The sequence below is a fragment of the Leucoraja erinacea genome, unplaced genomic scaffold, assembly GCF_028641065.1.
Source record: "Leucoraja erinacea ecotype New England unplaced genomic scaffold, Leri_hhj_1 Leri_287S, whole genome shotgun sequence".
NCBI lineage: Eukaryota > Metazoa > Chordata > Chondrichthyes > Rajiformes > Rajidae > Leucoraja > Leucoraja erinaceus.
Genome location: NW_026576188.1, coordinates 1 through 25370, shown reverse-complemented (window position 1 = coordinate 25370; position 25370 = coordinate 1). Strand labels below are relative to the sequence as shown.

The 25370-nt window shown below is 42.2% G+C and overlaps 1 protein-coding gene across 4 annotated transcripts; it reads left to right on the top strand.

The window, feature by feature from the left end:
• Positions 1-844: 844 nt before the first annotated feature.
• Positions 845-15723, top strand: LOC129693413 (uncharacterized). 4 transcript variants are annotated; one of them, XM_055630239.1, is made up of 4 exons: positions 845-1073; positions 2386-2502; positions 13368-13589; positions 15427-15723. In XM_055630239.1, exons 1-4 carry the CDS (start codon positions 845-847, stop codon positions 15450-15452), a joined length of 594 nt encoding a protein of 197 aa, XP_055486214.1. In that variant the 3' UTR covers positions 15453-15723. The 4 variants fall into 4 exon arrangements, with proteins under 4 accessions (XP_055486214.1, XP_055486213.1, XP_055486216.1 ...); XM_055630238.1 differs by lacking the exon at positions 2386-2502 and adding an exon at positions 2070-2222; XM_055630241.1 differs by lacking the exons at positions 13368-13589; positions 15427-15723 and adding an exon at positions 12788-13360.
• The last annotated feature ends 9647 nt before the right edge of the window (positions 15724-25370 follow it).

Sequence of the window (25370 nt, the reverse complement as noted above, 5' to 3'; positions counted from 1 at the left end):
TGTTTCCTGCCTCTAGTGTGTCCAAACTCTTAACAATCTTATATGTTTCAATGAGATCTCCTCTCATCCTTCTAAACTCCACAGTGTACAAGCCCAGCTGCTCCATTCTCTCAGCATATGACAGTCCCGCCATCCCAGGAATTAACCTTGTAAACCTACGCTGGGCTCCCTCAATAGCAAGAATAGGCCACAAGCCATTCGCTTTCAGTCTGAAGAAGGGTTTCTGCCCGAAACGTCGCCTATTTCCTTCGCTCCATAGATGCTGCTGCACCCGCTGAGTTTCTCCAGCAATTTTGTGTATCATTCGCTTTCTTCACTGCCTGCTGTACCTGCATGCTTGCTATCATAGACTGATGAACAAGGACACCACCAGATCCCGTTGTACTTCCCCCTTTCCCAACTTGACGCCATTTAGATATGCGCTGTAGTCTCTAAACAACCCTTCGGTAATTTTCCTTGCCCTCCATTTCAGAATAATACTGTTTTAAGCCGAGAACTCGACACTCGCACTGGAAACAAATAAACAAATAAATAAATAAATAAACGCAGCTTCCCAGCTCCTTGTCTCATTGGCCACGCTGGGCTGTAAATCGGTGTCAATCTGGTGGACCATCTTGCTCTAGTCGTGGGGGTGGGTGATTGGGGGGTGGAAGGGGCCTCACAAGTAGAACACCTTAGAGGCCTCTCTTCATCTAAATCCGCCCTGCTCTGGCCTGAGTGACAGGGGAGCGGTGCAATCGGTTCGTGCACCGACATCGAGCCGCTCCTTGCTTCAGATTAGTTTCCTGCTTGGTGTTTTGCTCTGGTGTGAGTGTGGATACCGCTGTCTGCTCTCGCCGTATCTATGGATGCCTTTCGTGCGCTGAGTTCCCGAGGGATTACCTGGGCTGTGGACAGTCTGACCGCCCTTTATGCGCTGAGTTCCCGAGGAATCACCTGGATACTAACCAGTCTGACCGCCCTTTATGCGAGTTCCCGAGGAATCACATGGATACTAACCAGTCTGACCGCTCTTTATGCGAGTTTCCGAGGAATCACCTGGTGGAACGAGCGGAAAACCGTCCACTGCCAAGGTGGGACTGAGCGGGAGAAACATAAGAAACGGCAGATGCTGCAAACTTGAGCACAACACGGAGCTGTAGGAACTCAGGGGGCCGGGCAACATCTCCGGTGGAAAGCGACCCTCCATCAGTCTGCCCATTCCCTCCATAGATGCTGCTTGACATGCCGACTTCCTCCGGCACTGTATTGTGCTCAAGAACTGGTGTCCGAACAATAAGGGAACGTTCATTGAAACAACTCAGACCGCAGGGGACACGATGGAGGAGATGTGGAGATGTGGGTTTCCACCAGTGACCAGAGTCTGAATCGAGGGGACAGAGTTAAGGATCAGGGGCGGTTGTGTCAAACTGCGCGGCGTGGAAACTTTCGGTAGATTCCCGGGGATTATCTGCCCCGGACACCGGTGGAGAATTGAACTCTGGAGGGGGGGGGGGGGGGGGGGGGGTTAAAGCGGAGAGGAATAAATGTTGGAACAATAGGGAAATGAAGGGCAATGTGGAAGTGGAACAGGAGAGATGAAATTAGCTGTAGATTCTCTGCAGGTTCTCTGGATACTTTCAAGAGAGAGCGAGATAGGGCTCTTAAAGATAGTGGAGTCATGGGGATATGGGGAGAAGGCAGGAACGGGGTACTGATTGGGGATAGTCAGCCATGATAGAAAAATAGAAAATAGGTGCAGGAGGAGGCCATTCGGCCCTTCGAGCCAGCACCGCCATTCATTGTGATCATGGCTGATCATCCCCTATCAATAACCAGTGCCTGCCTTCTCCCCATATCATATTGAATGTGATCACATTGAATGGTGGTTCTGGCTTGAAGGGCCGGATGGCCTACTCCTGCACCTATTGTCTATTGTGTGTGATAGCAAAGAATGGTGCAGGGAGGTAGAGGGGCCGAGTGAGAGTGTGCGGTGAGAAACTAGACAGCAGACAGTCAGGGTGGGGAGGAGGGGGTGTGTAATGGATGTGAAAGATGCTGAATGATTAACACATTATTTTCTGTACCAGTGGAGTGTTACGGTGAAGGGAATGTCCACACAGATATTGTGAGATTACTGAACATTTCCGTTTGTGAAAATCCGGGGATACCACTTGTTCTCTTTATCTACAAAGTGTCCCGTGAAACTGTTGATCTCCGCAACGCTCTGCAGTGGATTGAAGGTAGGATGTGTATCCATGCCTCTGTACATTTCTGTGTATCTTTGTCCTTCTAGTAACAAGTGTGTCCCAAGCACCATTCACCGTGCAGCACTGCGACTGCCCTGCTCTGTCGAGTGGTGTCTCACTCCCAACATTCACCCAATGTTGCCAGCCCTGCTTCTAGTAACAAGTGTGTCCCAAGCACCATTCACCGTACAGCACTGGGGCTGCCCTGCTCTGTCGACTGGTGTCTGCTCTCTCGGTTACACCGAGGTCTCCACTGGCTTTATTTCAAAGGGAGGTGAGTTGTTCCATGTGTCCAGGGTCAATGTTTATCCTTGAGCCAACACTTATGTGAGGTACAGAGATAATGTTTCATGGCAATGACCCCATCATCAGATGTCCTTGTGTCAATTACCTTTCTGAGCAGCAGAGGCACGATGGACTGAATGGTTTCCACATGCGATGGAAGATTATTTAGAAACATAGAAAATAGGTGCAGGATTAGGCCATTCGACCCTTCAAGCCTGCACCGCCATTCAATATGATAATGGCTGATCATCCAACTCAATATCCCATCCCTGCCTTATGCACAATTTTGTTCTCCTTATCTAGAAAAGGATATGGGAGCATTGGAGTCAGTCCAGGGAAGTTTCACCATGTCCAGGGAAGTTTCGAATCAGTAGTAAAGAAAGCAAACACAATGCAAGCATTTATTTTGAGGGGGCTTATGTCATAAAGCAGGGATATAATGCTGAGACTCTATAAGGTGCTGGTTAGTCCGCATTTGAAATATTGCGAGCTATTTGAGCACCATGTCAGAGGAAGGGTGTGCTGGCTCTGGAGAGTGTCCCGAGGAGGTTTACAAGAATGATCCCAGATGTGAGTGGGTTAATGTTTGGCTGCACTGGGCCTATATTCGCTAGAGTTTAGAAGAATGAGGGGGGACCTCATTGAAGCATACAGAATAGTGAAAGGCTTGGATAGAATGGATATGGAGAGGACTGGTGGGAGAGTCTTGGACTAGAGGTCGTAGCCTCAGAATTAAAGGACGTTCTTTTAGGAAGGAGATGAAGAGAAGTGTATTTAGTCAGAGGGTGGTGAATCTGCGGAATTCTTTGCCACAGAAGGCTGTCGAGGTAAAGTCAGTGGATATATTTAAGGCAGAGATAGATAGTTTCTTGATTAGTACGTATGTCAGGAGTTATGGGGAAAAGGTTGGAGATTAGGGTTAGGAGGGAGAGATAGATCGGCCATGATTAAATGGAGAGTAGACGATGGGCCGAATGGCCTAATTCTACTATCACTTATGAACTTATGATCTTCCTGAGGTGAGACTGTTGTCCTATCAAGATCAAATGTCAAATGTGGGTCCCTTGAAGGCAGACTTGAGTGAAATTATTATGGGCAACAAGGAAATGGCAGAAGAGTTGAATAGGTACTTCGGATCTGTCTTCACTAAGGACACAAACAATCTCCCAGATGTACTGAAGGACAGAGGATCTGAGGGGGTAGAGGAACTGAAAGAAATGTTCATTAGGCGAGAAATAGTATTGGGTAGGCTAATGGGATTGCAGGATGATGAATCCCTTGGGCCTGATGGTCTGCACCTCAGGATCCTCAGGGAGGTGGCTCTAGAAATAGTGGACGCATTGGTGATCATTTTCCAATGTTCAATAGATTCCGGATCAGTTCCTTTGTTCTGGAGGATAGCTAATGTTAACTCACTTTTCACGAAAGGAGCGTGAGAGAAAACGGGGAATTACAGACCAGTTAGCCTGACTTCGGTGGTGGGAAAGATGCTGGAGTCAATTATTAAAGAGGTAATAATTGGGCATTTGGCTAGCAGTAAAAGGATTAGTCCAAGTCATCATGGATTTATGAAAGGGAAATCATGCTTGACTAATCTTCTGGAATATTTTGAGGATGTGACAAGTAAAATGGATGAAGGGGTGCCAGTGGATGTTGTGTATCTAGACTTTCAGAAAGCCTTTGATAAGGTCCCGCAAGGGAGACTGGTGACTAAAATTAGAGCACATTGGGGGTAGGGTGTTGCATGGATAGAAAATTGGTTGGCAGACCGGAAGCAAAGAGTAGGTGTGAACGGGTCCTTTTCAGAATGGCAGGCAGTGGCGAGTGGAGTGCCGCAAGGCTCGGTGTTGGGGCCACAACTATTTACCATATAAATGATTTGGATGAGGGAATTACGAGTAACACCAGCAAGTTTGCGGATGACACAAAGCTGGGTGGCAGTGTGAACTGTGAAGAGGATGTTAGGAGGTTGCAGCGTGACCTGGACAGGTTGACTGAGTGGGCAGGTGCGTGGCAGATGCAGTATAATTTAGATAAATGTGAGGTTATCCACTTTGGCGGCAAAACCAAGGGGGCAGATTATTATCTCAATGGGGTTAGGTTAAGTAAGGGGGAGGTACAGCGAGGCCTGGGAGTTCTTGTACACCGGTCACTGAAAGTTGGCATGCAGGTACAGCAGGCAGTGAAGAAAGCTAATGGAATGTTGGCCTTCATAACAAGAGGATTTCAGTATAGGGGTAGAGAGGTTCTTCTGCACGTGTATAGTGCTCTGGTGAGACCACATCTGGAGTATTGTGTCCAGTTTTGGTCTCCTAATTTGAGGAAGGACATCCTTGTGATTGAGGGAGTGCAGCGTAGGTTCACAAGATTGATTCCTGGGATAGCGGGACTGTCATATGAGGAAAGATTGAAAAGACTAGGCTTGTATTCACTGGAATTTAGAAGGATGAGGGGGTACCTTATAGAAACATATACAATTATAAAAATACTGTGTACAGTTTTATTGTGTACAGTTTTGGTCCCCAAATCTGAGGAAAGACATTCTTGCCATAGAGGGAGTACAGAGAAGGTTCACCAGACTGATTCCTGGGATGTCAGGACTTTCATATGAAGAAAGACTGGATAGACTCGGCTTGTACTCGCTAGAGAACACCACTTCCCGACTAACCTTGTACTCGCTAGAGAACACCACTTCCCGACTAACCTGGATTTCACTCAGTCCCTCCATATAACCATATAATAACCATATAACCATATAACAATTACAGCACGGAAACAGGCCATCTCGGCCCTACAAGTCCATGCCGAACAAAATTTTTTTTCCCTTAGTCCCACCTGCCTGCACTCGTACCATAACCCTCCATTCCCTTCTCATCCATATGCCTATCCAATTTATTTTTAAATGATACCAATGAACCTGCCTCCACCACTTCCACTGGGAGCTCATTCCACACCGCCACCACTCTCTGCGTAAAGAAGTTCCCCCTCATATTACCCCTAAACTTCTGTCCCTTAATTCTGAAGTCATGTCCTCTTGTTTGAATCTTCCCTATTCTCAAAGGGAAAAGCTTGTCCACATCAACTCTGTCTATCCCACTCATCATTTTAAAGACCTCTATCAGGTCCCCCCCTAACCTTCTGCGCTCCAGAGAATAAAGACCTAACTTATTCAACCTATCTCTGTAACTTAGTTGTTGAAACCCAGGCAACATTCTAGTAAATCTCCTCTGTACTCTCTCTATTTTGTTGACATCCTTCCTATAATTTGGCGACCAAAATTGTACCCCATACTCCAGATTTGGTCTCACCAATGCCTTGTACAATTTTAACATTACATCCCAGCTTCTATACTCAATGCTCTGATTTATAAAGGCTAGCATACCAAAAGCTTTCTTTACCACCCTATCTATATGAGATTCCACCTTCAAGGAACTATGCACGGTTATACCCAGATCCCTCTGTTCAACTGTATTCTTCAATTCCCTACCATTTACCATGTACGTCCTATTTTGATTTGTCCTGCCAAGGTGTAGCACCTCACATTTGTCAGCATTAAACTCCATCTGCCATCTTTCAGCCCATTTTTCCAAATGGCCTAAATCACTCTGTAGACTTTGGAAATCCTCTTCATTATCCACAACACCCCCTATCTTGGTATCATCTGCATACTTACTAATCCAATTTACCACACCTTCATCCAGATCATTGATGTACATGACAAACAACAAAGGACCCAACACAGATCCCTGAGGCACCCCACTAGTCACCTGCCTCCAACCCGATAAACAGCCATCCACCATTACCCTCTGGCTTCTCCCATTCAGCCACTGTTGAATCCATCTTGCTATTCCTGCATTTATACCCAACAGTTGAACCTTCTTAACCAACCTTCCATGAGGAACCTTGTCAAAGGCCTTACTAAAGTCCATATAGACAACATCCACTGCTTTACCCTCGTCAATTTCCCTAGTAACCTCTTCAAAAATTCAAGAAGATTAGTCAAACATGACCTTCCAGGCACAAATCCATGTTGACTGTTCCTAATCAGACCCTGTTTATCCAGATGCTTATATATATTTGTCTCTAAGTATCTTTTCCATTAATTTTCCCACCACTGAAGTCAAACTAACAGGTCTATAATTGCTAGGTTTACTCTTAGAACCCTTTTTAAACAATGGAACAACATGCGCAGTACGCCAATCCTCGGGGACTATTCCCGTTTCTAATGACATTTGAAATATTTCTGTCATAGCCCCGGCTATTTCTACACTAACTTCCCTCAATGTCCTAGGGAATATCCTTTGACCCTTGCTATTTCTGGCAGATTATTTATGTCTTCCTTAGTGAAGAAGGAACCAAAGTAGTTATTCAATTGGTCCACCTTATCCTTGTTCCCCAAGATCAATTCACCTCTTTCTGACTGCAAGGGAACTACATTTGTTTTTATCTAATCTCTTTCTCTTCACTTATCTATAAAAACTTTTGCAGTCAGTTTTTATGTCCCTGCCAGTTTTCTTTCATAATCTATTTTCCCTTTCCTAATTAAGACATTCTTGCCATAGAGGGAGTACAGAGAAGGTTCACCAGACTGATTCCTGGGATGTCAGGACTTTCATATGAAGAAAGACTGCATAGACTCGGCTTGTACTCACTAGAATTTAGAAGATTGAGGGGGGGATCTTATAGAAGCTTCAAAATTCTTAAGGGGTTGGACAGGCTTGATGCAGGAAGATTGTTCCCGATGTTGTGGAAGTCCAGGACAAGGGGTCACAGTTTTACACAGGGAGTGATGAATCTGTGGAATTTACTGCCACAGAAGGTAGTTGAGGCAAGTTCATTGGCTATATTTAAGAGGGAGTTAGATGTGGCCCTTGTGGCTAAGGGGATCAGGGGGTATGGAGAGAAGGCAGGTACGGGATACTGAGTTGGATGATCAGTCATGATTATATCGAATGACGGTGCAGGCTCGAAGGGCCGAATGGCCGACTCTAGCACCTATTTTCTATGTTTCTATGTTTCTATGTTTAAGGATAAAGGGGAAATCCTTTAGTACCCAGATGAGAGAAACATTTTTCACACAGAGAGTGGCAAATCTCTGGAATGCTCTGCCACAGAAGGTAGTTGAGACTGTTACACAAAAAAGCTGGAGAAACTCAGCGGGTGCAGCAGCATCTATGGAGCGAAGGAAATAGGCAACGTTTCGGGCCGAAACCCTTCTTCAGACTGATCGGGGGCGGGGGTGGGTGGGGACAAGAAAGGGAAAAGGAGGAGGTTGAGACTAGTTAATTGGCTACATTTAAGAGGGAGTTAGATGTGGCCCTTGTGGCTAAAGAGATCAGGAGGTATGGAGAAAAGGCAGGTACAGGATACTGAGTTGGATGATCAGCCATGATCATATTGAACGGCAGTGCAAGCTCGAAGGGCCGAATGGCTTACTCCTGCACTTATTTTCTAAGTTTCTATGACTGGATAAGCTAGATTGGGGGGTTTCCCCCCCAATTTTGGGCAAGTCCAAAACCAGGGGCCACAGTCTGAGAATAAAGGGGAGGCCATTTAAGACTGAGAAAAAACCTTTTCACCCAGAGAGTTGTGAATTTGTGGAATTCCCTGCCACAGAGGGCAGTGGAGGCCAAATCACTGGATAGATTTAAGAGAGAGTTAGATAGAGCTCTAGGGGCTAGTGGAATCTAGGGATATGGGGAGAAGGCAGGCACAGGTTATTGATTGAGGACGATCAATCAATCAACCTTTATTGTCATCTTGAAAAGCAACAGTTGTACAGTGCAAAATGAGAAGTTTCCCAGGGAATATCGGAGCATCACACATACAACATGTCCCTGATGAAACAGTATAAATAATTAACAGCAGGTAAAACAGCAACATTAAAATAGAAACATAGAAACATAGAAATTAGGTGCAGGAGTAGGCCATTCGGCCCTTCGAGCCTGCACCGCCATTCAATATGATCATAGCTGATCATCCAACTCAGTATCCCGTACCTGCCTTCTCTCCATACCCCCTGATCCCCTTAGCCACAAGGGCCACATCTAACTCCCTCTTAAATATAGCCAATGAACTGGCCTCAACTACCCTCTGTGGCAGAGAGTTCCAGAGATTCACCACTCTCTGTGTGAAAAAAGCTTGCTGCATCTCCCCCTTTCCCAATCGGCCACCATTTAGATAATAAATGGTCAAAACTGTCATTAAAATGTCCAGGGCATGGGTGGAAGATGATCAACAATATAAAAACTCATCTCCTATTGCCAATTTGCTAATCTCACTATTGCTCCTTCTTCTTTCTTGCTTCTTTCCCTTACTATCTCTTTTTTTTTATACATACTACACGTATTTCTACTCTCTATTATCCCTCTTTCTCCCATTTCCCTCTTTAAAAAAATATTAAAAATGGAGTTGTACAGAATATGTATCATGTTAACATATATTTGGCACCTGAAAAAAGGTACCACTGTATTAGATACATAGATACATAGAAAATAGGTGCATGAGTAGGCCATTCGGCCCTTCGAGCCTGCACCGCCATTCAATATGATCATGGCTGATCATCCAACTCAGTATCCAATACCTGCTTTCTCTCCATACCCTCTGATCCCTTTAGCCACAAGAGACACATCTAACTCCCTCTTAAATATAGCCAATGAACTGGCCTCAACTACATTCTGTGGTAGAGAATTCCAGAGATTCACTACTCTCTGTGTGAAAAATGTTTTTCTCATCTCGGTCTTAAAGGATTTCCCCCTTATCCTTAAGCTGTGACCCCTTGTCCTGGACTTCCCCAACATCGGGAACAATCTTCCTGCATCTAGCCTGGCCAACCCCTTAAGAATTTTGTAAGTTTCTATAAGATCCCCCCTCAATCTCCTAAATTCTAGCGAGTATAAGCCGAGTCTATCCAGTCTTTCTTCATATGAAAGTCCTGACATCCCAGGGATCAGTCTGGTGAACCTTCTCTGCACTCCCTCTATGGCAATAATGTTCTTCCTCAGATTTGAAGACCAAAACTGTACGCAATACTCCAGGTGTGGTCTCACCAAGACCCTGCACAACTGCAGTAGAACCTCCCTGCTCCAATACTCAAATCCTTTTGCTATGAATGCTAACATACCATTCGCTTTCTTCACTGCCTGCTGCACCTGCATGCCTACTTTCAATGACTGGTGTACCATGACAGCCAGGTCTCGTTGCATCTCCCCTTTTCCTAATCGGCCACCATTTAGATAAAAGTCTGCTTTCCTGTTTTTGCCACCAAATTGGATAACCTCACATTTATCCACATTATACTGCATCTGCCATACATTTGCCCACTCACCCAGTCTATCCAAGTCACCTTGCAGCGTCCTAGCATCCTCCTCACAGCTAACACTGCCCCCCAGCTTAGTGTCATCCGCAAACTTGGAGATGTTGCATTCAATTCCCTCGTCCAAATCATTAATATATATTGTAAATAGCTGGGGTCCCAGCACTGAGCCTTGGGGTACCCCACTAGTCACTGCCTGCCATTGTGAAAAGGACCAGTTTACTCCTACTCTTTGCTTCCTGTTTGCCAGCCAGTTCTCTATCCACATCAATACTGAACCCCCAATACCGTGTGCTTTAAGTTTGTATACTAATCTCTTATGTGGGACCTTGTTGAAAGCCTTCTGAAAGTCCAGATACAACACATCCACTGGTTCTCCCCTATCCACTCTACTAGTTACATCCTCAAAAAATTCTATAAGATTCGTCAGACATGATTTACCTTTCGCAAATCCATGCTGACTTTGTCCAATGATTTCACCACTTTCCAAATGTGCTGCTATCCCATCTTTAATAACTGACTCTAGCAGTTTCCCCACTACCGACGTTAGACTAACTGGTCTGTAATTCCCCTTATTCTCTCTCCCTTTTTAAAAAGTGAGGTTACATTAGCTACCCTCCAATCCACAGGAACTACTCCAGAATCTAAAGAGTTTTGAAAAATTATCACTAATGCATCCACTATTTCTGGAGCTACTTCCTTAAATACTCTGGGATGCAGCCTATCTGGCCCTGGGGATTTATCGACCTTTAATCCATTCAATTTACCCAACACCACTTCCCGACTAACCTGGATTTCACTCAGTTCCACCATCTCCTTTGACCCCTGCAATTTCTGGCAGATTATTTATGTCTTCCTTAGTGAAGAAGGAACCAAAGTAGTTATTCAATTAGTCCACCTTATCCTTGTTCCCCATGATCAATTCACCTTTTTCTGACTGCAAGGGAACTACATTTGTTTTATCTAATCTCTTTCTCTTCACTTATCTATAAAAACTTTTGCAGTCAGTTTTTATGTCCCTGCCAGTTTTCTTTCATAATCTATTTTCCCTTTCCTAATTAAGTCCGTTGTCCTCCTCTGCTGGTCTCTGAATTTACTTCTAATAAATAAAATAAAAATATATAAAATAAAAATGTCCAGGGCAGCTGATTTGAGTGGCTAGTGCCAGAGTTATTAAAATGTCAGTGCAAAGCGGCAGAATCAGGTGACTGCGTACAGAGTGACTGTTTAGCACCCTCGCATCCTGTGGCAGGAAGCGGTTTAACAGTCTTGTTGTCCGGGCTTTGATGCTACGGTATCTCTTGCCTGATGGCAGGAGATCCAGATGTGTGTGGAGGGGGTGCAGTTTGTCCTTAACTATTCTCAGAGCTTTTTTCAGACAGCGGCTCTGGAACAGTTCTTGTACCGAGGGTAGGGAGACGCCAATGATCCTCTTTGCTCCCCTCACTACCCTCTGCAGAGCCTTCCTGTCTGAGCAGTTACAGTTGGAATACCACGTGTTCATGCAGTAAGTGAGTACAGACTTCACCGTGCCCCTGTAAAAAGTCCTGAGGATGTTGGTGGGGAGTGAGGTCTGTTTGAGTTTCCTCAGGAAGTGCAGTCGCTGATGGGCCCGTTTGCCAATCCCAGTGTTGTTCCTGGACCAGGTGAGACTGTCTGTAATTTACACGCCGAGGAACTTTATGCTCTCCACTCTCACCACCGTGGTCCCACTGATGTTGAGGGGTGTGTGTTTGGGCTGCGACCTCCTGAAGTCAACAATCATCTCCTTTGTTTTGTCGACATTTAATGCTAGATTGTTGTTGCCGCACCAGTCCCCTAGTTGTTTTACTTCCTCCCTGTACATTGTTTCATCCTCTCCACTGATGAGTCCCACCACTGTGGTGTCATCTGCAAATTTTATCATCTTATTGTCCCTGAATCTGGCAGCACAGTCATGTGTGAGCAGTGTGAACAACAGCGGGCTGAGCACACAGCCTTGAGGGGAGCCGGTGCTCAGCATGATCGAGCCCGAGGCGTTCTTGCCAACACGGACTGACTGTGGTCTCTCAGGCAGACAGTCCAAGATCCAGTGACGCAGGGTGGTGGTGAGGCCCAGCAGGGTTAGTTTCTCCACATGTCTCTGTGGGATGATGGTGTTAAAGGCTGAGCTGAAGTCAATGTAACCATGATCCCAATGAATGACGGTGTGGGCTAGAAGGGGCAAATGGCCTCCACCTGCACCTATTCTCTATGTTTCTAAGGGAAGCTGCACTGTTTGGGTGTACATTCCTTGGTGTTCACAAGAATGAGGGGTGACCTGAAGTGGACACCTAGAACCTGAGGGGACATGATAGTGTGGAGATGTTTCTGTGCAATAACTTGGATGACGTTGCAGTCCTGTGTCTAAGTGTTGGATGCAAAGCCTGGCAGTACTGAAGTGGTGGATATGACATAATATGTGAATCTATGGGAAACCGAGTGGGAGAAATGTCCCAGATGTTGAGAAAGTGGCCAATGTGCTGGAACTGGGAGAATGAGCTCACAAAACATCCATCAGGTCAGTGGAAAAGGCCAATGCCACTCATTGCAGGGGGCAGGGAGGACCAGAGAGAGGAGGTGTGTTGCTGTACTGGGCCTGGGGAGACCACAACCAGAGCACGTCAAAGAACAATATCCTTGGGCAGCACAGATACAAGGAATGGACTCCTGGATTAAGGAGTAGTACTGAAAAAAGGGTGAAGATTGTCTGATACTCACTGGAGCTTAGATGTTATGTCACTGAGATATAATGGAGCTGGGGAAGGAGATGTGGCAAATAGTTGTGGAGTACTGGGAGGTATTTCAGAGCTCACTCATATGGACATGACAAGGAAGTTCGACTCCTGGTTTAGCATTAGGAATCTCTCAGAGTGATAGAATAATTGAAGATTAAAGACTCAAGGTTAAGCAATTTCAACAATGATTAATTTCTCAATAGACAATCGAGGAAGAAAGAAAGAAGACATCTGTGCTGTGATCCTCCTGGAGAAGTTTTCAGATACAGACAAGAAGCCGGTGGAAGTTGCTCACCTGGGAATGTTTAATGAGAAAACTGCAGTTGTGAGAATTCTCTGGGAACATCGGCAGATCCCTTTGTATGAATCACGTGAGAAGGTGCTGACTCGCCTGCCGCTGCATTGGTACAAGTGAAATACCATGAAGCTCTGTCCTGGGATCTGAGATGGTCACCATGTGCTTGGCCTGGGGAGAATACACCTGGAACACTCCAAGGAAGGATATCCCTGGGCAGCAGTAAAATAAATCCATTCCCGTGGTGAGGCATTGAGGCGTTGAGGAAAGGGTGAGGAAGATTGGCTGATATTTACTGGAACTCAGAACAGAGAGATGTGATCTCACTGCGACACTAAGGTGGGATAGGGGGAGAGCTGTGAGGTGCTGAGTGGTCAATCACCTGGCTTTGCATTGTCATTTTGCAGGAAGTGTCTAAGCATGTAGAAATAATTGAGGTATAAACACTCAAGGATAAGCAATTTCAACATTGATTAATTTCTCAATAGACAATCGAGGAAGAAAGAGAGAAGACATCTGTGCTGTGATTCTCCTGGAGAAGTCTTCAGATACAGACAAGAAGCCGGTGGAAGTTGATCATCGGGGAACGTTTGATGAGAAAACTGCAGTTGTGAGAATTCCTTTTTATGGATCACGTGAGAAGATTCAGAAGGGCCCCAGAACCAACAGAGCGATGGACATAATCAAACAGAGCATCCTGGGGTGGCAGAGTGAGTACAGGTTTCAAAGCAAAGCTTTGAGCATTTAGTAATGCCAGCTGGTTACGATACCCTTGTGCCTGCCATCCTTGCAGCACCAGGCGATGGGGTTGTGGGGAGGTGACGGTGAGTTGCTGCAGGAACAGGTCTTGTGACCCTGGACCTCCCCACCCTGTTGCACTGTGGCCATTCCTCTCCCTCCTCCATCTCATTGGTCCTTATCTAACCGTGAAAGCAGTGACCGTGGTCAAACTCCCTGGGTCAGTGACATCCTTTGGAAAGTACGAGTGGTGGCCTCTCCTGGTCTTGTCCACAGGTGACTCCAGACCCACAGGACTCTGAAATGACCAGGGAACCATTCAGTTCTGCAGCAAGAAGGGGCAGTGCCAGTGATGGAGGTATCTCGTTAGTGGACTAATGACAAAGTCACATTCATTGCCTTGGTGGCTAAATTCTGCTTCAACAAATACCACCTTCCTTCAAGCCAACATCGAGTGTCCAATCATTTTCCAGTTACTGTGTTTACAAGGGGTTTCCTGGGAGCTGGAGTGATGCAGAGTTGCCGAAGATTCCCAGTTTCCCCTCCTCTTCCCTATATTTAACATTTGTGAATGGGGTCACTGTATCGGGACAAAGGGCATTAAGCCCAGAGAGGAGGGAAAGCATGAAGTATTGAGGTCTCCACCCCAGAAGTCTGTGATACATAGTTGGTGGGTATACTTGATGCAAGATTTGTGGAATAGGTATTAACAAACCAAGGACTGCACGAGGTTGGGGTTGGTGATCTGCTTTGATTTCATTCAGGGAGAAGAGGGGTTCAAGGACCCTTGGAGCCCACTTCAGTTTCTATTCTTTACTCTGGATTCCAAGGATGCCTGTGAAACATTGTCTTTGATAAGTGACTCTGAATCTGGACATTAGGCCTGAGTTGGGCACCAAGATCACTATATCTCTCCACACCACGTTTCCATTTCCCAATCTATCCAATGAACTTCCCGCATCTCCACTTCTTTCCACCTCCCTCATTCACTGACTTATCCTGTCCGGGTCTCTTTACAAAGGGAAAACTGAGCATGTTGTCAACATTTACACGTATGTTAGACGTCAGCATCTCTGTGTCCTGACCACTCACTTTCCCACCAGGTTTTGAGCTCCCAAGAAAGCCACACATACTCCCAATTCCTGGTTGTCACTTGTTGATGTTCCCAAACCCTTTGCATCCCCAGGTTACTATTATTTTTGCCAAAGTTGCGTTTCCTTTGAATCCATCTTCAACTCTAGAATTGTCCACTTGTCCCACGTTCCATGTGGCTTTTAATTCATTTAAATAATTAACATTTGTAAATCATAAGTCAATTATATTCCATGCTTCCTACTACTTTCACCTGTTGCTCCATGTCTTGTTATCCGATTTGCCCTTTGCCAGCTCTGCCTGGATGCTGAGCAATCAATCAATAGATCTTCTGTCTAATTTAGAATGTCATTAAATGTCAACATTTGATGACTTTAATATCAGACTCGACCGAACCTGATGTACTCCTTCTCTAACACCACAGTTGCCAGCAACATGAGTGTTCTGACCAGGGCTGGTGACAAGGTTAACATAACTCCTGCACTTTCCACTCTGTCCCACTGGACTGCATTTACGTCAGTGACCTTGTTAATGTCCATGGGTGCCGGTGTGACTGAGCACAGGGGATATGGTGGGAGGGCTGGGAGTGGGGATGTGTGTATCATCTCCATGTTGTCACACAACACTGCAGTGATCCAGCACTGTGCTCTCCCTCCTGCAAGGGGGAATGTCGGCGTGAGTACATCTGATGAAGTTCATCTGTGTTTCCTGTTTCAGGCAGTCCTGCAGGAGGAGATGTCTGATACCCTGATCCACCACCGTGTGGGGAATCTGCTGCCCAGACCCAGGCTCAATGCTGCTGCTACTTCCCACTTCAGCCCCCACCTGCTCCGGACTGATCGCTGAAGACAACTACTCCAGCCCTGACAGACTCGGGTCCCATAAACAAGCTGCAACTTCCAATGTGTCCGTATCCCAGTCTGGAACAATTATTGAACTGAATGTATCTTGTGTTTCCCGCTCTGAACTTCTGGATTTGCCAATAATAGACAATAAAAGTGATGGTGAACTGCAGATGCTGCTTTATGTAAAGAGTCACAAAGTGCTGGAGTAACTCAGTGGGTCAGGCAGCATCTCTGACAACTTGGATGGGTGACATTTCAGGTCAGGACTCTTCTACATATAGATTGTGTGTGGACTGGGAAGAAAGCTGGAGGAGAAGAGGGTTAGGACAAAGCAACAGGTAATAGGTGAATGAAGGTTGATAGACAGATGGTTGGACAAACAACAGATGAAAGACACAACGGTGTGAGATAAGTAGAGAAGATGGGTGTAAAGTGCAACTAGTGGAAGGAATATAGATGGGAGGGGAGGGAGAGAGGAAAATTGATATGTATCTAGGTGGAGAACAGGGAAGGGTGGGCAGTTTTAATGTTAGGAGAATTTGAAGAATTCTCTGTTCATACTCTGAGTTGTAAGCTACTCAAGAGGAATATAAGGTGCTGTTCCTCCAGTTTGTGAGTGACCTCACTGTAGTAATGGAGGAGGCCCGGGTCAGAAAGGTCTGTGTGGGAATGGCAGGGGAGTTAAAATGGTTAGCATCTAGGAGATCCTGCAGAAAAAGTTACAAGGTGCTGGAGTAACTCAACGGGTCAGGCAGCATCTCTGGAGAACAGGGATAGGTGATGTTTGCATCGGGACCTTTCATCAGACTGAAATTCAGCCGGCCTTGGCATACCGAGCACAAGGGACTCTCAAATAGAGAAAGCTAGTAGACTGAATGGGAGGCAGGAAGCAGAAAATGGAAGCACTCGGACACAAGAGGAGAAAGAAAAAAAAGGAAATAAACAGAGAATAAGAGACAGGGGGGTTTCTTAAATGTGCATATTTTAATGCTAGGAGCATAGTAAGAAAGGTGGATGAGATAAAGTCTGGATAGACACCTGGAAGTATGATGTTGTGGCGATCAGTGAAACATGGTTGAGGGGGGCTGTGATTGGAAACTAAATATTCCAGGATTTCGTTGCTTCAGGTGTGATGGAATTGGAGGGGTAAGAGGTGGAGGTGTTGCATTGCTAGTCAGGGAAGATATTACAGCAGTGCTTTGGCAGGATAGATTGGAGGGCTCATCTAGGGAGGCTACTTGGGTGGAACTGAGAAGTGGGAAAGGTGTAGCAGCGCTTATAGGGGTGTATTATAGACCGCCAAACGGGGAACGAGAATTGGACGAGCAAATATGTAAGGAGATAGCAGATATTAGTAGTAAGCACAAGGTAGTGGGAGATTTCAATTTTCCACACATAGACTGGGAAACACATTCTGTAAATGGGCTGGATGGTTTGGAGTTTGTAAAATGTGTGCAGGATAGTTTTTTTGCAGCAATACATAGAGGTACCTACTAGAGGAGGGGCAGTGCTGAACCTCACTTCCGGTGGCGCTATGGAGACCTAAAGTCCAGCGCCAACCAGCTCCGACTCGAGGAAGGGAAAAAACGGGAGAAAACGGGACCTACCTGCAGCGATCGTAATCTGAAACGGCAGCCTGCGTGACGTCATCAGGCCTGCGACTCAAGATATGTCGATACAACACTCCCCCCCCCGTGGAAGAAGATCGGGTAAAGGAAGATCCCAGACGGAAGAAGAAGGCCCTACAGAAGCCTCGGCCTCAGTTACAGTGATGGCCCAAGAAGAGCTTCCAAAGAAAGTGATGGCCCAAGAAGAACTTCCAAAGAAACCCAAAGGGAGAAAATCGGAAATGGATGATCTGAGAATCTTTTTGGCTGCTGAACTGAAGATTTTTGGAGAGAAATTAGACACCTTCAAGGTAGATCTTAAAGCAGAAATACACGCCACAGTTGAACAAATGTTTGAAAACTGGAAGCGGACGAGGGAGGAAGAGGTCAAAAACCAGATGGAAGCGGTGGAAGCTAGACTCGTTTCGTTGGAAACAAAGGTTCAAACAGAGATGGACCCTATCCGCCACGAACTTAATCAACACAGAATAGCGATAACCGAGCTTGAGAAATGTGCGGCGACAAGTGCAGAAACAGTAAGTCAGCTCCTTATTGAAAACCAACGTCTCACAAGTATGGTGAGCAAAATAAATGATAAATGTATTGATCTGGAAGGGCGTCAAAGACGTAAGAATCTAAGAATTGTAGGGGTGAAAGAAGGAAGCGAGAGGGAAATGGGCACTCGGGATTTCGTGGCAGACCTTCTACATAAAGTCTTAAAACTGGATCACAAACCTCTACTCGGTCGTGCCCATAGAGCACAGCGACGTCGTACGCAAGATGTTGCCCACCCAAGACAAATAATCGTAAAAGTCCTACAGGATCATGAATTTGATGAGATAATGAAAAAAAGTGTTCGGAGCGGTCAACTTCTTTTTGAAGGCGTGAGATTTAGCATATACCGAGATTACTCGACAGAGGTCTTCAAGAAAAGAATGCTGTTCAATGAGACCAAAAGAATATTGAAGAGTGTACCGGATCTGAAATACAGCCTACTCTATCCCGCAAGACTAAGAGTCACCTACAATTCCAATGAGTTATTTTTTACAGACCATGAAAAAGCACTCGAATTCGCCAAGGAAGTCGGTAACACACCTCCAGACTGAAGAATCTACATCACTCCTTAGGAGACATGGTCTACGATGACCGCCAGATCTAAAAGGACCTTTAAAATTCGTTCAAGAACTTTAAAGACACTTGGAAACCGAAAATGATGGAGGACATTGGATAAAAACTGCGATCTTTCGAGGGTTTTTCCCTCTTTTTTCTCTTTTTTGTTTGGGCTCTTCTTCGGTTACTAATCACTGCTATTATATATAAATTCATATCAAACTATATAGGTAACAACTAATACTTATTAAATATCCTTATTTCCACTAATATTATTAACATTATTAATTCTTATAAAAGTTAATACGGTATAAGATGGATAACAATGATCGACACTTAATAGTCTTTGATAAATGAAGAAAGGAATTATATAATATAGTATATAGAAAGATATGTTAGAGGTAAATTAACCTATATCATAACTAAGATAGACGGATTTCCTTTTCTTTTTTTCGCTCTATTTTTCAATTTAAAATCATTTTGGTGGCTTGAACCTTTTTACAGGGTTACGTGTTGATACTAATAGGCATGTGGGTATGTATACATATACATATAAGCGCATACGTAGGTAGGAGCATATATATTGTGTGGGTATAAGTATGACTAGGTAAATAAATTTGATACTCCCATAAGAAGTTTATTGAATGTTAAATATAATTTCCTCCCCCTTGTTCTTTTTTTTTTTTTTTTTTTTTTTTTTTTTCCTTTCCTCTTCCTCGGGCACGGAGCTGGGAATTTTTTCGTTTTACAAAGGCTACGGAAGTCCTTAGAATTCTAGCCACGTTAGTGTGGCTATCACTAACTACACCAATCGTAGATGTAGTTCTTTTTTCCTCACCCTACACTAACCAACCCTATCACTTTTCTTTCTTCAAATATTTTTCTAACTCAAGGTTTGAATGGAAAAACAAGACCAAGGCAAGGAGATATGATCGGAAGAATGATGTATTCGAATTTAAATTCATCTATCTGAGGTTTGGGAGCAGGGTCAGATTCTATGTGTTGTTCCTTCTGCCCGGTTATAGACCACCTCAGATGCAATATGCAAGATGCTAACATGACAAGAAGGGGTCAGGGAATAACATTTTGTAGTTGGAATGTCAAGGGAATCAATGAACCAATTAAGAGAAGTAAAGTTTTGGCACACCTAAATCTAATTAAAACAGATATAATATTTCTTCAAGAGACACATCTTAAAAAGCAATCTCAACATAGACTTAAAGCTAAGTGGATCGCCGAATCATATCATTCCTCTTTTTCCCACAAGTCAAGAGGAGTAGCAATAGTAATTCGTAAAGGAATACCTTTTGTGTCCTCTTCAATAATAGTGGATATGGATGGCAGATATATAATAGTGGTTGGAGAGTTAAATGGAGAAAAAGTGATCCTCCTAAATGTTTATGGGCCTAACTTCGATAACCCCACTTTTTTCAACAAAACATTTAATAAAATTCCTGAATTTGCACAATACAAATTAATAATCGGAGGAGACTTCAATTGTACATTAGACCCATACTTAGATAGATCATCAAGGCAAAAAAAAAACAAAATCCAATTCAAGTGTATTTTTAAATTCATTTATTAATACCACTAATATTAAGGATATCTGGAGAATAGAAAACCCAACCGGACGGGAATATTCATTTTATTCACCAGTACACAAATCATACTCAAGAATAGATTACTTTTTAGTTGACTCTACGTTTATTCCATTTATTTATAATTCAAAATATCACAACATCATAATTTCAGATCACGCACCAGTAACATTTATGATTAAATTAAATGGAATGTCCGAGAAACAAACATATTGGAGACTTAACCCACAAATCTTGAACGAAAGATCATGCCAGGAATATATTACTAAACAAATCCAAATATTTTTTGAGGTAAATGACAACCCTGACACACCTGCTTCCCTTATGTGGGAGACGTTTAAAGCGTATGCTCGAGGTACATTAATCTCTGCACAAGCATTTTATAATAAAGAAAACAGGATTAAACAACAAGCACTGGAAAGTGAAATTAAGTTACTAGATATAGAAAATGCGAGAACGCCATCTACGTTAAAACATAATAAAATTGCTGTACTGAATTATAAATTAAATAAAATGTACTCAGAACAAGTAATAAAACTTTACCAAAAAACTAAACAATTACAGTTTTGAATTTGGAGACAAGCCACAAAAAAACTTAGCACGCCAGTTGCGAAAAATGGAAGGGGAAAAAATAATTCATAAAATTAGAACAGAGACAGGAGAATTATTAAAAATGCCCAAAGATATAAATGATAGATTTCTACAATACTATCATAACCTTTATTCAACTAAAACGGTAGCACAACCAGAAGGAATAGCAGATTTTTTAATAAAATGTAATTTAAAAGGTTTAGATGCAAATGATAGAGAATTATTAGAAAGGGAAATTACGATAAAGGATATTGAGGAGTCTATTGGCTCTCTAAAAAATGGTAAGGCAATAGGGCCAGACGGTCTAGGTTCAGAATTTTACAAAAAATTTCATGATCTGCTGAGCCCACGCTTGCAAAGACTATATGATTACATTTACACTCAACAGAAACTCCCAGACACCTTAAATGAGTCTATAATAACGCTTATTCCTAAAGCCGATAAAGATCCGGAAGATCCGGGATCATACAGAGCAATTGCACTTCTGAACACAGACCAGAAAATACTAACTAAAATACTAGCACGTAGATTAAGTACAGTGATAAATAAATTAATACACCCTGACCAAACAGGCTTTATTTAGAAACGGTATTCATATTATAATCTAAGAAGATTATTTAATATTATATATACCAAGAGAATTATTAATGAAGATTTAGCAATAATCTCACTTGACGCTGAAAAAGCATTTGATCAGGTCGAATGGCCTTATTTATTTTCGGTGATGGAAAAGATGCAGCTAGGGGAGAAATTTTGCACATGGATAAAACTACTATACACAAATCCTACGGCTAGAATACTTACCAACCAAAGACTTTCATCTAAATTCAGTCTATCTAGAGGTTGTAGACAAGGATGCCCGTTATCTCCATTACTATTTGCACTTGCAATTGAGCCACTTGCAGAAAGAATTAGGGGGCATCCGGAAATATATGGGTATAACACTAAAGACACAGTGAATAAAATTTCTTTATATGCAGATGACGTATTAATTTACATCACTAAACCAGAAATTAGTATCCCAAACCTATTAAAACTAATAAACCAATTTGGTGCACTTTCAGGATACAAAATAAATTGGAATAAAAGTGAAATTATGCCAATAAGGGAACATAACAAACAGATAATACAACTATTCCCATTTAAAGTAGTAAATGAAAAATTTAAATATCTAGGTATCTACGTAACTAAGATATATACATCACTATTTAAAGCGAATTTCCCTCCATTATTGAATAAATTACATAAGAATATCCAATACTGGAAAACATTACCTATCTCAATGGTTGGCAAAATTAATGCCATAAAAATGATTTTTTTACCACAAAAATTATACCTTTTTCAGACGATTCCGATATACCTGGCAAAAAACTTCTTTAAAAAATTGGACTCTATTGTTAATGATTTTATCTGGGATTATAAGAATCATAGGATAAGCAAAAGACACTTGTGTAAATCAAAAAATAATGGAGGCTTGGTTTTACCTAACTTTTTGTTTTATTTCTGGGCAGTTAATATTAAAAATATGAACTTCTGGTTGGGAGAAATAGACCAGCAACCAGACTGGTTAAAAATGGAAAAGGAAGATTGTATGCCTTATGACATTGGTTCGATATTATTTGCTACGTCCAAATTAAACAAGAAAATTTACAGGGAAAACCCTATAATATTTAGTGCTATAAAAATTTGAAAACAATTAAAAAATACATTAAAATTAGATAACTTATCTCTTTCTCTCTTCCAATCGTGAATAATTCATTGTTTAAGCCTTCATGTTTAGACGGGGGTTTTACACAATGGAAGAATAATGGAATTAAAAATATGGGACACCTTTACAAGGAAGGCTCTTTTTTGACATTTCAGGAGTTGCAACAGGTTTATGGACTTCGAGGGAATGATTATTTCAGATATCTTCAACTTAGAAATTATGTTAAATCAAATTCTAAAAACTTTCGAAATAGAAACCCAGAGATTCTTGACGAATGTTGGAATAAGCATCCTAATACAGAAAAATTAATATCTTTTTATATATAATATCTTATTAGACAGTGACATCCCTATGACGGACTTACACAGACAAGCATGGGAAAAAGAATTAAATCAGGTAATAACGAAAGACACTTGGGAAGAAAGTTTACAATACATACATCAGTGTTCACTAAACGCCAGACACTCTCTAATACAATTTAAAGTAATACATAGGTTACATTACGCCAAAACAAAATTACATAAAATTTTTCAACATATCTCACCTATATGTGATAAATGTCAACATTCAGAAGCTACGTTATCGCACATGTTTACAAGCTGTACAAAAATTAAAAATTTTTGGGTAAATATTTTTAGTATAATATCCAAAGTAACCAAAACACAACTGGAACCAAACTCAAAATTAATAATACTCGGAATATTAGAATTAAATCAAACACTTAGAATAACACAAAGAAACTTTATTGATTACAGTTTAATAACAGGAAAAAAATTAATCCTAAAATTTTGGAAAGGCCCTACGGCCCCCACAATCAGAATGTGGATTATAGAAATGACGGAGACCTTAAATGTGGAAAGAATTAGACTTGCCCTGTTGGACAAACAGGAATTATTCGTTGGAACATGGTCTCCTTTTATTGAGTACTTAAAGGGTCAGAATAGTTCAGCACAGGAACCTGACTAGCACCCGGACTAAAGATTGGATGAAATACTACACTTTGAAATATACGAACATATCTCGAATGATGTCTTTAAACTTAAACAAACTTTTCCATTCTTCCTTAATTACCTTTTTCACCCCTCTCTCTTTTTTTTTTTTTTTTTTTTTTTTTATTTATTTTTTTTTTATTTTCCCCCTCTCTTTCCCTCTTCTTTCCCTCTATTTCACCTATCCTTTTAGTTCTATCTAGTTATAAAAAAAAACGAAGAAAAATGTAAAAAATATTGGAGACAATGTAATAATAACTGTCAATGTTATCATTTTAAAAATGTAAGACAGTAATGATGTAATAGACTATGTACTTATCTCCAATAATAATAAAAATATAAATAAAAAAAAATAAAAAAAAAGAACTGGACCTAGGGTTGAGATTTTTGATTGGAGAAAGGCTAACTTTGATGCGATGCGAGATGATTTAAAAGGAGTGAACTAGCACATTTTGTTTTATGGGAAAGATGTAGAAGAGAAATGGAGGACATTGAAAGGGGAAATTTTAAGAGTACAGAATCTTTATGTTCCTGTTTGGTTGAAAGGAAACAATAAAAATTGTAAAGAGCCCTGGTTTTCAAGGGAAATTGGACATCTTGTTCGGAAAAAGAGGGAGATCTACAATAATTATAGGCAGCATGAAGTAAATGAGGTGCTTGAGGAGTATAAGGAATGTAAAAAGAATCTTAAGAAAGAAATTAGAAAAGCTAAAAGAAGATATGAGGTTGCTTTGGCAAGTAAGGTGAAAGTAAATCCAAAGGGTTTTTACAGCTATATTAATAGCAAAAGGATAACGAGGGATACAATTGGTCCATTGGAGAGACAGGGTGGGCAGCTATCTGCAGAGCCAAAAGAGATAGGGGAGATATTGAACAATTTATTTTCTTCGGTATTCACCAAGGAGAAGGATATTGAATTATGTGAGGTAAGGGAAACGAGTAGAGTAGCTATGGATACTATGAGTTTCAAAGTAAACGAAGTACTGACACTTTTGAAAAATATAAAAGTGGATAAGTCTCCAGGTTCTGACAGGATATTCCCTAGGACATTGAGGGAAGTTAGTATAGAAATAGCCGGGGCTATGACAGAAATATTTCAAATGTCATTAGAAACGGGAATAGTACCCGAGGATTGGCGTACTGCGCATGTTGTTCCATTGTTTAAAAAGGGTTCTAAGAGTAAACCTAGCAATTATAGACCTGTTAGTTTGACTTTAGTGGTGGGCAAATTAATGGAAAAGATACTTAGAGGTAATATATATAAGCAACTGGATAAACAGGGTCTGATTAGGAACAGTCAACATGGATTTGTGCCTGGAAGGTCATGTTTGACTAATCTTCTTGAATTTGTTTAAGAGGTTACTAGGGAAATTGACGAGGGTAAAGCAGTGGATGTTGTCTATATGGACTTTAGTAAGACCTTTGACAAGGTTCCTCATGGAAGGTTGGTTAAGAAGGTTAAACTGTTGGGTATAAATGCAGGAATAGCAAGATAGATTCAACAGTGGCTGAATGGTAGAAGCCAGAGGGTAATGGTGGATGGCTGTTTGTCGGGTTGGAGGCAGGTGACTAGTGGGGTGCCTCGGGGATCTGTGTTGGGTCCTTTGTTGTTTGTCATGTACATCAATGATCTGGATGAAGGGGTGGTAAATTGGATTAGTACGTATGCAGATGATACCAAGATAGGGGGTGTTGTGGATAATGAAGAGGATTTCCAAAGTCTACAGAGTGATTTAGGCCATTTGGAAAAATGGGCTGAAAGATGGCAGATGGAGTTTAATGCTGATAAATGTGAGGTGCTACACCTTGGCAGGACAAATCAAAATAGGACGTACATGGTAAATGGTAGGGAATTGAAGAATACAGTTGAACAGAGGGATCTGGGAATAACCGTGCATAGTTCCTTGAAGATGGAATCTCATATAGATAGGGTGGTAAAGAAAGCTTTTGGTATGCTAGCCTTTATAAATCAGAGCATTGAGTATAGAAGCTGGGATGTAATGTTAAAATTGTACAAGGCATTGGTGAGACCAAATCTGGAGTATGGTGTACAATTTGGTCGCCCAATTATAGGAAGGATGTCAACAAAATAGAGAGAGTACAGAGGAGATTTACTAGAATGTTGCCTGGGTTTCAAAAACTAAGTTACAGAGATAGGTTGAATAAGTTAGGTCTTTATTCTCTGGAGAGCAGAAGGTTAAGGGGGGACTTGA